Source organism: Vanessa cardui, chromosome 12 (assembly GCF_905220365.1).
Source record: "Vanessa cardui chromosome 12, ilVanCard2.1, whole genome shotgun sequence".
In the NCBI taxonomy this organism is placed as follows: domain Eukaryota; kingdom Metazoa; phylum Arthropoda; class Insecta; order Lepidoptera; family Nymphalidae; genus Vanessa; species Vanessa cardui.
Window position 1 is genome coordinate 8,642,001 of NC_061134.1, and position 12,175 is coordinate 8,654,175.

The 12,175-nt window shown below is 28.6% G+C and overlaps 4 protein-coding genes across 4 annotated transcripts; 2 read left to right on the forward strand and 2 right to left on the reverse strand.

Annotated features, from left to right (window-relative positions):
• Window positions 1–595: 595 nt before the first annotated feature.
• LOC124534115 (signal recognition particle receptor subunit beta) lies at window positions 596–2,969 on the reverse strand. Its single transcript, XM_047109805.1, has 5 exons — window positions 2,676–2,969; window positions 2,415–2,581; window positions 2,199–2,338; window positions 1,563–1,694; window positions 596–978 (listed from the first exon to the last, which is right to left on the reverse strand). Exons 1-5 carry the CDS (start codon window positions 2,782–2,784, stop codon window positions 768–770), a joined length of 759 nt encoding a protein of 252 aa, XP_046965761.1. The 5' UTR covers window positions 2,785–2,969; the 3' UTR covers window positions 596–767.
• Window positions 2,970–3,557: 588 nt separating this feature from the next.
• Window positions 3,558–5,581, forward strand: LOC124534114 (pyridoxine/pyridoxamine 5'-phosphate oxidase-like). The gene is made up of 5 exons (XM_047109804.1): window positions 3,558–4,061; window positions 4,273–4,429; window positions 4,622–4,721; window positions 4,803–5,062; window positions 5,186–5,581. The coding sequence occupies exons 1-5, from the start codon at window positions 3,986–3,988 to the stop codon at window positions 5,349–5,351; spliced, it is 759 nt and encodes a 252-aa protein (XP_046965760.1). The 5' UTR covers window positions 3,558–3,985; the 3' UTR covers window positions 5,352–5,581.
• LOC124534113 (histidine protein methyltransferase 1 homolog) lies at window positions 5,487–6,819 on the reverse strand. The gene is made up of 4 exons (XM_047109803.1): window positions 6,515–6,819; window positions 6,217–6,444; window positions 5,968–6,134; window positions 5,487–5,880 (listed from the first exon to the last, which is right to left on the reverse strand). The coding sequence occupies exons 1-4, from the start codon at window positions 6,567–6,569 to the stop codon at window positions 5,488–5,490; spliced, it is 843 nt and encodes a 280-aa protein (XP_046965759.1). The 5' UTR covers window positions 6,570–6,819; the 3' UTR covers window position 5,487.
• A 1,191-nt stretch (window positions 6,820–8,010) lies between these two features.
• Window positions 8,011–11,323, forward strand: LOC124534280 (proteasome activator complex subunit 3). Its single transcript, XM_047110031.1, has 5 exons — window positions 8,011–8,295; window positions 8,622–8,759; window positions 8,889–9,107; window positions 9,310–9,525; window positions 10,140–11,323. Exons 1-5 carry the CDS (start codon window positions 8,275–8,277, stop codon window positions 10,281–10,283), a joined length of 738 nt encoding a protein of 245 aa, XP_046965987.1. The 5' UTR covers window positions 8,011–8,274; the 3' UTR covers window positions 10,284–11,323.
• The last annotated feature ends 852 nt before the right edge of the window (window positions 11,324–12,175 follow it).

The following is a 12,175-nucleotide window of genomic DNA, read 5'->3' on the forward strand; positions in this document are numbered from 1 at the left end:
AATTAAATTAAATAGCTCCGTCTCGTGTAGTTAAAGTTCGTTTATTAAGACCTGTAAGGAAGGATTATACGACAGATTTTTCAGTTATAAATTCCATAACAGTGGAAGCATAATGTTTATCATCATCATTATCAATATCGGTTGGTATTCCATATGTTTTAAAAACAAGTGCGGTCGCTTTAAATTAAATTTTAAAGTTTTTTTTTTTTATTTAAATGAGACGTGAGCTCAACTTTTCTATACTTTTGTATAACCTTAACCCTACAGATTTATGCCGGGTCAGTCTCTTGTAGTATATAGACACTAACAAATCAAATGTTAAAATATGAATTCATTTCAAATAGTCATCAAACCCAATAAATAACGGATTTTAATTTTATTTATTTCACGCTCACTAAATTTGGAGAAATAGAATTTAAAGTACTTTTTTATGTCACAGTACTATAAACTAAAATGTATAGAAGAATTTGTGCCAGATTCAATCCTTGCACCATACCACATATTGCTAACAATATTTACTACATAAATATAGATTAAACATAATTTTATTTCTAAAATCTGTTTGCTATAAAATATATGAAATAACAAAAAATAATATTTTTATTTTTTTATTAAAAAATACTTCATGCATAAATATATGTAAATGCAGAATTTTAACAATTTAGTCTTAAAATTACTCATGTCAAATACATGTTAAGTCTTTAAGCATTATAGGAAAATGAGAACATAGGAGAGAATGAATACAAATATTTTGTTCAAAAAAATTTCTATAGTTTAGAAATCCAATCTTGCAAAGCTGTTATGTCAGTGGGATTGTCATCATCCCCAATGTTGGCGGAACATTCTATGATCTCCACTTTGCAGCTCAGATGCGAAAATTCAAAATCTTTTCCCAACTTCCCGAGATAAGTAGAGTTGCTTGATTGCGACGGATCAACAGACTGCAACTGACTGGACTTGGTGATCCGTACAAGATTACTAAAAAAATTAAAATTACACTATCATTATGGGAACTATACTATTAATAAACATTATTATACATAACACTAATAGATATAGTAGATATTAGTACTCATTTGAGTAGTTACTGATTACTATTTATTCTAGTAAAGAACTGCATTATGTGGATGTTATATTCTTTATGAAGAGAAAGTAATAGATTTTTAAAACTCATCAGAGTATAGATAATGTCAAAGTTGTATTTTCATGTAGGAATACGGGGGGAAAACTCAGGCTATATCAATTCCTAGGATGTGCTTAATAACCTAGCATTTGTAATAATTTTGAACAATTAAAAGTATTTAAAAACCTGGTTGTAAGTTGTAGGTACTTTTCAAAATGGTATCATATCATTTTTTCATTCATTACAAGATTCATAGATCTTGTATTAATAACTTTATTATCTTCTTCTTTATGAAATAAATCATTGGAACAGTGTGGTGGAATATGTTCCATACATCCCCTCCATAATGAGAGAGGAGGCCTTAGCCCAGCAGTGGGAAATTTACATGCTGTTACTTTACAGTACTGTACTGTTATGAAATTTAATCAAACTTCCTTACATTTCTTTTTCGAGCAATCCCTTGATGACTTGACTGCCCTTTGCCATTGGTTGGTCTTGTTTATTGCAAAGAATTAGCAACGGAGGACAGTTACTCTGTATGACAGGATCCAGTAATATTGTATATAAATATCTGAAAAAAATGCATTATAATTAAGGATTAAGTATTTATATGAGGACAACTTGTAAAAAGTATATATATTTTTAATAACAAATATTACCAATTCAAAAATGAAAATTGCATTAATCAATCTTTACAAATTATTTGTAGTTCATACATAATATGAATCAAATTGTTCATGTAAGTCAATAATTTGGCAAAGTTAACATAAAATAAATTTCACACTGTACATGGAAGTATCATTTGGCTTTAGACACATCACAATTCTTGTTAATAACACATTATAGTTACTTATCGTGATTTCCACTAAATATTTAAATAACATTTAAAATTATTCATACAATGGTAAACTGTGGTTTTATTTGTAACATCATAAACCTACAGATTACAATTACTTATATTGAAAGTCGCTATTATTAACTTAGAACTTGAAATTATTTAGTCTACATAAAAACTAAATTTGACAAGTAAGAAGGAGAAAACATGAGAAACGATTAATAATGTGAAGAAACTTACTCTGCAACATCTCTTATTTCTTTTTGAATAGTGACAGAATCCACAACATACACAATAGCCTTAGCACTGGTTTTGTACTGATCAAAGAACTTATTCCTTAGCCGTTCTTGACCAGGCAAATCAATAATTCTTAATGTTTTCTGCAAAAATAATTAACAATAAATTATCAAGACATTTAGTTGAATGACTCCTATATAATATAATAATAAAAATTACATTAGATGTTATGTAGTCTTCAATATTTTCTTTCATAGATGTGAAAGTTTGTCTGTACTGTGAGTAGATCAACCTGACGAACAAAAGCGTCTTGCCGGCATCGGATAACCCAGTAAGTAGAACAGAACGGCGCAAATGTCGACGTCGCGAAAAACACCACCAAAATACTGAAACATACAAAACATAGACGTATTTGTTAGGATTCTTATATGATAGAATTCATTAAGGTAGTAAATTTGAAACATAACGAAAAATACTTACGGAAAGTGAATAAAAGCACGATCAAACTTAATAAGGTTATATACCGAGGATCATTCAACACCGGTTCAGTGTGAATTTTTTCTTTTATTACTTCAGATTCAGTCTCCATTGTGCTTGCAAAAGAGTTTTCTAGTTATTAATGTAAAAATTTCAATTTAAAGTAACCTTGAATATTGTTTCACACAATACAATATAGGTACACAAAAACCGAAATGCTTGGAACTATGAAGATTGAAGTTTAAAGTTTTGACATATCACATGTGACGTTAAGACACGGTGACAATGATATTTGGCACTTCGTACGATGTTTTGCAAGTGGGGTAAATACAAATAAACATAATAGGGTTGCTATAGAAGCGTTCATAATATGCCATTGCTCAATTCATAAATGTACATATAATTATGTACATATGTATCCTATCTATATTGCTTTAAATTTATTACTTTAAATTACAAAATGGATCCCTGAATAAATATTATTCCATTCCATCAGCCCTATAATCAGCCCTCGGCTGGAATATAAATTATACGTACCTATTATGGATACAATTCCACAAACAAACTGTTTAGAATAGTTTAATTATAAAAGGATAATAAATCTTGATTGTCAGTTCCATAAAAGTGCTCACAAGTTAAAATCAATGATTACTTTGTTGATGATTACCGAATTATATGAAATAAGGGTTACATTCATACATTATTTGTTATGCTAGAACTCTTACCAGAAATTATTGTTAATTTTAAAGGTGTTACTTATTGCTATTTTTAAACAGATATGAGATGGTATTTACACTAGAGTTTAATAAAGAGTTATTTGAAATAAGCCCCTTATGAAGTCTTACTGTATCGAATAATATTTGATCGTAATGTTGACTATTTTAAGTATTTTATATATTACTTATTTGACAAAATAAACGAAAGTGATCACAAAAAGTAAAAGTCAGTGACTTTATTATCACTTATTAGATATGAATGATAAATATCGACAAGTCAATAATTGATACTTGATGCCAGTTTCCATGCAACACTATAGTCTATGATGTAAAAAACTTAGAAATTATTTCATTAAATAATAGTGATTGTAATTGTTTACTCAGTCATTAACTACAAAAGGTTTGATAAGAATTTTGTTAATGTTAACTGATAAGGTGTAGAGCAATCATTATACTGTGAGATAATACTTTCCGTGAAATAAGAAAATAACTTTATTAAGATAATTTATGAGTGAAATGACTGAAACTTTTCAATATTAAGTGCATTGATAACTTAAGAATATAAAAGTTATATATCATTAACTAAGCGGAAGACGTATGGGAACTAAGTATATACAACTTTGCTGCAATAGAAACCTACATACTGTACGAAAAATGAGTATCGACATTGGAGGTTCGTTTTAATTTTTTTTTTATTTTATAATAAAATTTCTAGTGAACTTAATTGTAATTAGTTGCAACCACAAAACAAAATTGCATAATAATATTCATATTTCATCATTGAGAAAATATTATACTATAATTCTAATACATAATTATTATAAATTTAAGATATAATATTTTTTGTTAACACTATTATAACTTGTTATACTTATTGTTTTTAGGCATGAGAATTAGATATAAGGATAGAGAAGAAACTTTTTTAGAAAAACATCTAGTGTCAAAAGAACCATTTGGTCAGTTCAAAGTATGGTTTGAAGAGGCTTGTTCAAGAAAGGAGATTTTGGAACCTAATGCTATGTGTCTTGCAACTGCCACAAAGTAATTTTTCTAAGTTTTGTTTCTAATACCTCAATTTAGTCATATCACTATATGACTAAATTGAGGTGTTTTGTATAGTTTTCAGTATTGGTACAGAATAAATTGTACATTAATATATTATGCAACAATATATATTTTGAAATGATGCAGAAATTTTACTAATTTTATGTATATGTGGATTCCTAATTTTAGAGATGGTCAACCTTCAGCCAGATTTGTATTATGCAAAGGTTATGGAAAAGACGGTTTCAAATTTTTCACTAACTACGAAAGTAGAAAAGCCAAAGAATTGGTATGACAATTGCTATTTATAAAATGATGTAGATGTAGTAATTTCATAAATTACAACATTATTTTATTTGTTCTTTGTTAGGAAGAAAACCCCAAAGTTGCAGCAACATTTTACTGGGAAATACTTAACAGATCAGTAAGGATTGAAGGAGATGTTGAAAAACTTTCTGAGGAAGAATCAATTAAATATTTTCATTCTCGACCAGTTCCAAGTCAGATTGCAGCTTGTACTAGCTATCAAAGCAGTCCTATTGAATCAAGAGATGTGCTATGTGAGAGGGAAAAGGTTTTAGAAGCAGAATATATGATACCTGAAAAGCTGATTCCTAAACCTGCATTTTGGTATGGTTTTGTTATTAGTAAATTTATATGTTTAAGAAAATGTTATGTATCTATCACAATTTGCCAAAGATATATATTTTTGTTTTATTCTGTAAACTTATTTGAACATTATTTTATTTTTAGGGGTGGCTATCTTATACGGCCAAGATCAGTAGAATTTTGGCAAGGTCAAAGAGATAGACTCCATGATAGAATAAAGTTCAGAAAGCCTAAGGAAGGGGAAGTTCCCGATGAAAAGCTTCTACATCAAGGCGAAGATGGATGGGTATTTGAAAGACTATCTCCTTAATCTGTAATACATAAATATTTCTAAATGAACAAATTAAAATGAATTTATGTCTCAAGTCTTCCATTTTATATTAGTAAATTATGTATATTTTATGATTGTTGGTAATGGTTTATAAAAAATAATTTCAATAAATAATTTATGATTTTTTTATTTTTAAAATTTCTCTTTGTATTCCATTACTTGTTTTCCATATGACTTCGCTTTTTAAGGAAGTATCTTTAATGGCTGTTTCAAATTGTCGTGTTCCACCTCCAACTCCAAAGTAATATGTTTTTGCAGCTATAAAAATTTCTCCATCATTTTTTAACCTGTGTTGGAATAAAGCAATAAGCTTGTCATAATTTTTAATATTATACAATGTCTCTGATGTGAGTATTATATCAAATTTTTCTGATTCTTCAAGAAGTTGGTCAAATGATGCCCAGTCGCCAGAGTAAAATTTACTGTTTTTAGTTTCTTGATCTATTTGCTCTTCTTCCAGATTTAATAAAACATTTGGTATAGTAGAATATTCAATTATTTCTTTATTCTGTAAATAAAGGGGTTTTTATTGCTTCTAATTATAGTTTAAAACATACATATCGTCGTTGCTCCTGCAAAAGTCTAGTCTACTTACATAATCTTGAAATGTCACAAGAGCTCCTTTTAGTAAGGCATAAATTCCCAATATACCAGCACCACAACCTAAGTCTAAGACTTTTTTATTTTTAAATGCAATGGTTTCTATATTTTCTTCTAAATATTCAACTAAATCATAAGTACACTCCCAAATCTTTAGGCCTCCTGCAATTTTATAAATGAAATTTTGTAGAAACTAAAAACAATTATATTAAAGTGATATAATTTAAAATATATAATTAGTTACCTTCATATTTACCAGTGATAAGGTCACTATGTTCTTTTTCAGCAAGATCGAGAGCATTCTTCACACCACTATCTTTCATAAACGTCAACATATTGCTAATTAGAACATGTCCTATTTCCACATCGCCACATATGAACATTTTAGCCTGCGTGACTAAATCTTTAAGATCCTTCATCTGATTATTTGGTACGATTTCTTCACTACCGAACCATTCGATTTCTTCATCATCTTGAAAGATATTGTCAATTTACTTTTCGGTAGAATAATTTAACCTTATACAAGATATAGTTAATAATACCTTTGTTTTGGGACCCGTCAGAAACACCGGAGAAATTAAATTTGAAAGAAGTCATTTTTGAAACTGAATAAAACTTTATTTAAGGTTCTTAATTCATTTATTTTTTGTTATGATTTGTATCCACGCTAGGCTGGCTTTACCAAGACTTTGATATATCGTAGACGGTAGAGGGGTTTGTCTCCGATCACCACAACATCACTCGTATTACATTTACAAGAGGTTTTTTTTTTCAAAACTATTATAACCTATAAAATCAGAGTAATGTTAAACTTGAAAAAGATGCAACACTAGGATACAGTATGTCATTTATGTCAATTCAATTCAATTCTTGGTTTAATGGCTTTTAGTTGTGCCGACAAGGCACAGATTATTTCGCCAATGTCTCGTAGGATGGAGAAGACACGAAAGAGATTGATTGGTACAGTTGAGGAAACAAACTCAATTAAATTTTGAAGATTAGCATAGTCGTAGTAATTTCCTTGTTAATCCTTAACCTAGAACAACACAAATCATTTATGTCAAAACTTTTAATAAATTTGATTTGACAAAAAGTACAATCAGTACGTTTCAATGTCATGTACAATAGCTTTATAGATTTTTTACTTTTATAGCTTGATTAATAAGAATTTAAATTGGTTTTAAATTTTAATATAAATTACGTATGTATGTCAGAATGTAACGACACCGACTCTATTATACTTAGCCTTGTCAGCCTTTCCTTAGACACCTTTTTTTATGAAATCGTAAACACGAAGGGAATGCTTTTTCGAAGTGAGTGCACTCAAATTACTGGTTGCGTCACGTAATAAAACTAATAAATATCAAATTTTAGGTCGGAACGAACAATATCTCAGAAACTTAAAAGAAAAATTGTTTTATTACTGTGGTAGGGTAACACATACCACTTCTTTTAGTGGCTACAATCTTCTTTTTTTAAATAAATCTTTTCATCGGGCTTTAAGCCCATTAAACAATAGACTGCAACATAATTAAAAGAATTTAATTTCAATTTTTAACATATAAAGTCTATTAATTACCTTATTTTTATTGAATTTTTTATTACATAATAACGATTTTTATTAAGTTATGCATTTTCAAAATATAGACTAAAATATCATGATGGACTGATTATAACTAAAAACGATTAAAATACACTATCATATTTTCATTTGCCTGAATAAAACTGAGCCTATTGATTTCTTTTGTCTTCCTTTAACTAATAGGTCTAATGTACAAATTAAAAAAATATATAGATTTATTGATAGTGTGTAACAATCCTTTAAAACATCTACTTTTTTTATTATTTATAATTGAATTGCGTTAATAAAAATATTTAAATAGTTCATTTTAAAAATAAATTTAAATTATACATCTTATTGCAATTTTATCATACGTTTTATAAAAAATCAAAGTTAAAATATAAACCCTCGAAAGTCATTCATTCAGAAAAAAAATTAAAAAGTATGTGTAACATTTTGTTGTCAATTCATTAATAATAAGCGATTAAATAATGGAGTTAAATTGTTATGAAAACACAAATGTGGTAGGAATATTTATTTAACATTAATAATAAATGTATAATGCACAAATATTACAATAATTATTGAGATTGGACAAGTGAACGCATCCAATTATTCCAGCTATTCATTCATTCAAGCACACGAGTCAAACTAAAGAGTCAAAAGTTGTGCGGTTTCAACTGTGTAATTTCTATTACAGAATATTTATACTTCTAAAACGAATAATAGTATTAATAAACAATGACAGACGTTGCGAAGAAGGTAATGATAAAACTATGTAATTCAGTGGTCATCCATTTATAAAGTTTGAGCAATATGTTTGTATCATCCATTGTGCTTTTTATGCAACATGCTTTTTTGCAACAATGTCGAAAGATTATTTTAAAGATAGTCATTTATGTGTGTGTCTGTAAATTGGTGTCTGACTTTAGACTAGTTTTTGTGAACTAAAGTCAACATAACCTCCTCGGTGTTAGTGCGGCCATGGGGGTCTGATATTATTCATGGCATTCATTTATTATTTTATAATAAGCGTACGTCCGCTATTTACATTTGTAATATATAACATAAATGATGTTTAATTTCAGGTTCAAGACTATAAAGATTCACTCAAACAAAAGGCAGAGCACCTAATTATAAAAGGATTTCCAGAAAAGATAGTAAAGTTGAATGAACTTCTAGAAACGTCAAATTTTCAAAATCGAGATCTTTCAGATGTTCATCAGGTAAATATTATTCAATTTATGATTATTTACTTTATTTGTAAACAATATGTACCATTTTTTATAAGTATGGAATAGTAATATGAATTTTTATATTGTTTTGTTAAACATATAATTAATTGTTTGTTCCAGGACTTAAACATTCCAGTGCCTCCTCCAGCTCAGTCTGTGAATGAGCCAAATGCTAAAAGGCAGCGTATAGACTCATCCGAGGTATCAAGTAATTCAACTATTGAAGGCACTAGGGTGTATGCACTGCCTAATGGAACAGTACCATGTAATAAGCCTCTTAGTGATCTAATTCATCTCGTCAAACCTCATATTAGAGAACTTGTTGAAGACTCAAACTTAGTAAGTATCAGTTTGATTATATATTCAAACAAATCTGAATATTATCATTTTGTATTTGAAATTACAGTTTCCCTTATTAATAAAAATAATATGCAACAAATATTTTCATATTTGGAATTAGTTAGGATGAAATTATTTATTACTTGAATATTGGATTGTTGATATTATAAATTTAATTTAAGTTAATATCTTTGCTTTTCAGCTTAAAATGTGGATTTCATTTATGATTCCAAAAATAGAGGATGGAAATAACTTTGGTGTTTCAATACAAGAAGATACTCTTGCTGAGATACAATCTGTGGAATCGGAAGCTGCAGCTTTCTTTGACCAAATTTCACGGTACTTTATATCACGAGCAAAGATAGTGTCCAAGGTTGCGAAATATCCACATATTGATGACTACAGAAGAGCTGTTAGAGTAAGTTTATATTTGTGTTAATAATGGAGATGGTGCTTATTTTGGTCGCCTTATTCTACAAATGACTAAAGATGCAGTGTTTTGAACAAAGTTTTTAGTATAAAATCTCAGCCAGTCTGTCAATGGTTTTGCTTTAAGATCGTCCATATTGCATTCATATTTTAACATAAGGAATTTAGTAATGCAACCTCTTTACGATTGAGGAGTAGTCATATTAGATAAATTCCAATGTAAAATTAAATGACCTGCCATAATTTTTGATTCTTACAAAGCATGGAACATTATCAGCACAATCAATTTGAGCTTCAGATTACATATTAAATACCATGCATGTTATTTTGTATCATATCATCAGCCTTAAGACATTTTGGAAGCATAACTAAGGCACAACAGTTAACAAATAACATTCTTGTTGGAAGGGTGAATGAGCCTGTGTCGTCATTATCAGCATAAGCGACAACCATCTTAGTTCCTAAGGTTTATTGTATATTGCGTAGGGCTTCAAATTTCCAATGTCATCAATGGGTCATCAGTTCCACTTATCATTTGGCAGTTCATTCGACAACTACCTATTTAAAAAAAATACTAATTATAAATTTTTGTCTTTATTTCAGGAACTAGATGAAAAGGAGTATCTGTCACTCTGGCTTGTTATGTGTGAGATTCGCAACCGCTATTGTTCTTTACATGACATTGTCATTAAGAATCTAGAAAAAATTAAAAAGCCACGCTCGTCTAATGCAGACTCATTATACTAGGTCCTAACTTTAATCTCAACTAGTAATCTTAGGTGCAAGGATACCTTGTGAATTTTAAGGGTAACTACCGAAAATCTATCTCGTTTTTTATTCACTAGATTATTCTGTATATATTTAATTGACAGTATTTAAACACATAGGAGATTAGGTGCAAACTATTGTGCTATACCTATAGCACTTAATAACTGTTTAAAAATAGACACAATACTTAGCTAACTTTCTCTAATGTTAGCAGTCACAATCCAAACAAAAATATTTTTTTTTAAATCACTAGTGAGTAAAAAATAGATATTTTTCATATTGTTGTTTTGTAGCAAGAATGTTTTGTATTATACGGTGAGACTGAATTAACACATTTTAATATTTCTTATATAAAATGTCCTGATATGATGTGATGATCGCTTATAATTAAAATTTTATATGGAGGAATTTACTTTGAATGTTTTATGCAATAATTTTGTTTTTTCCACATTTGGTAGCATAGATAACTGAATGTGCAAAGTGACAAAGTTACTATTAATTGAGTGCTAATAATGAATGAAAGAAGAAGAAAAAAAAACAATGATATGATCTGACTCTTTAATAATTTAAAATTATTAAATGATGTTTGAATAAAAAATAATTACCAACTTTTCGATATAAAGTTTAAGCTGCTTATACATATATTATTCTGCAATTTGTAAAATCAGAGTAATGTGTGGAGCGTAAAAATATTCCATGATTTTTTTTAATAGAATCTTGCTACAAAACTTCAATATGATTTCTTGTTCAACCATCGAGTGATCCCAAATTTTATTCTTTATGAGACATTAGTTTAAGTGCATAATGTTGTATTTACACTATTAAAATAATCCATTTAAACTGATAAGCTAATTTTAATTTATTGTACCACTGTTTCGTTTAGGGTTGCCTCTTCGCAAATTTGTAATTTCATAACCTACCACCTACCATCATCAACCGTTTTGAGAATTTTCGACGATTGGCTAAAACAGATTGTTAAGTAAAATTATAATCAATTCAATAAAATACGTTTCTACGAATATGTGGTGTTTTTTTTACTAAATTTGTAATGAACATTGAGCATATAATTTCAAAAGTGACCAAAAATGTCCTCATGTACTATTTTCGTTTTTTTAACAAGATTTATTGACTTTTAAAATACCCAATTAAAATGTGGTTAAAGCATATAAATTTTAAGCAAAATTGGAGGTCAAACCAGGACAAGAAATACTGAATATTATGTGCTGTCGTTAAGGAATGAAAGTATACCACCTAGCTAATAACGTACATGGCAGTAACACGGTGGATTAGTTCTCAGTCTTCGCCACTAATGAAGAGCGTTACGTACATACGATTTTTTTACTTTAATACTAATTGTCAGCCGCGGCTTCTCTCGCGTTTGTTGTCAAAAAACGTAGCCTATGTCCATTCTTGAAGTTCAAGTTCGCTTCACACCAAATTTTATCAAATTAGGTTCATTGGTTCTGTTGTGAAAGAAAGACAGACAGAGATACTTTCTCATTTATAAAATTCATATAAATAAGCTTTTTTAATATTATTTTTAATTTATAATGATGAATATATATTTATTTTTTATAATTTCACATAAGTAATTAGATATTAATTAGATAGATAAGAATAGATTTAAATTTGGCACCTATAGACTACTTTTTGTATTCTATATAAACACATTTGCCAAGCTTTCAGGTATTTTAAAGTGTGTATTGGACTTTTGATTTAACTTTGGCCTGTAATAAAAATTAAAATAACTGAATTGGGATGAATTATTGGGTATTAGATTTGGTAATATATGGGACATATAACAAAAAATGTAGGATTTCCAATAAGATCAAAATAAAAACAAAAAAATATTTTTTACACGCTGGTGATAA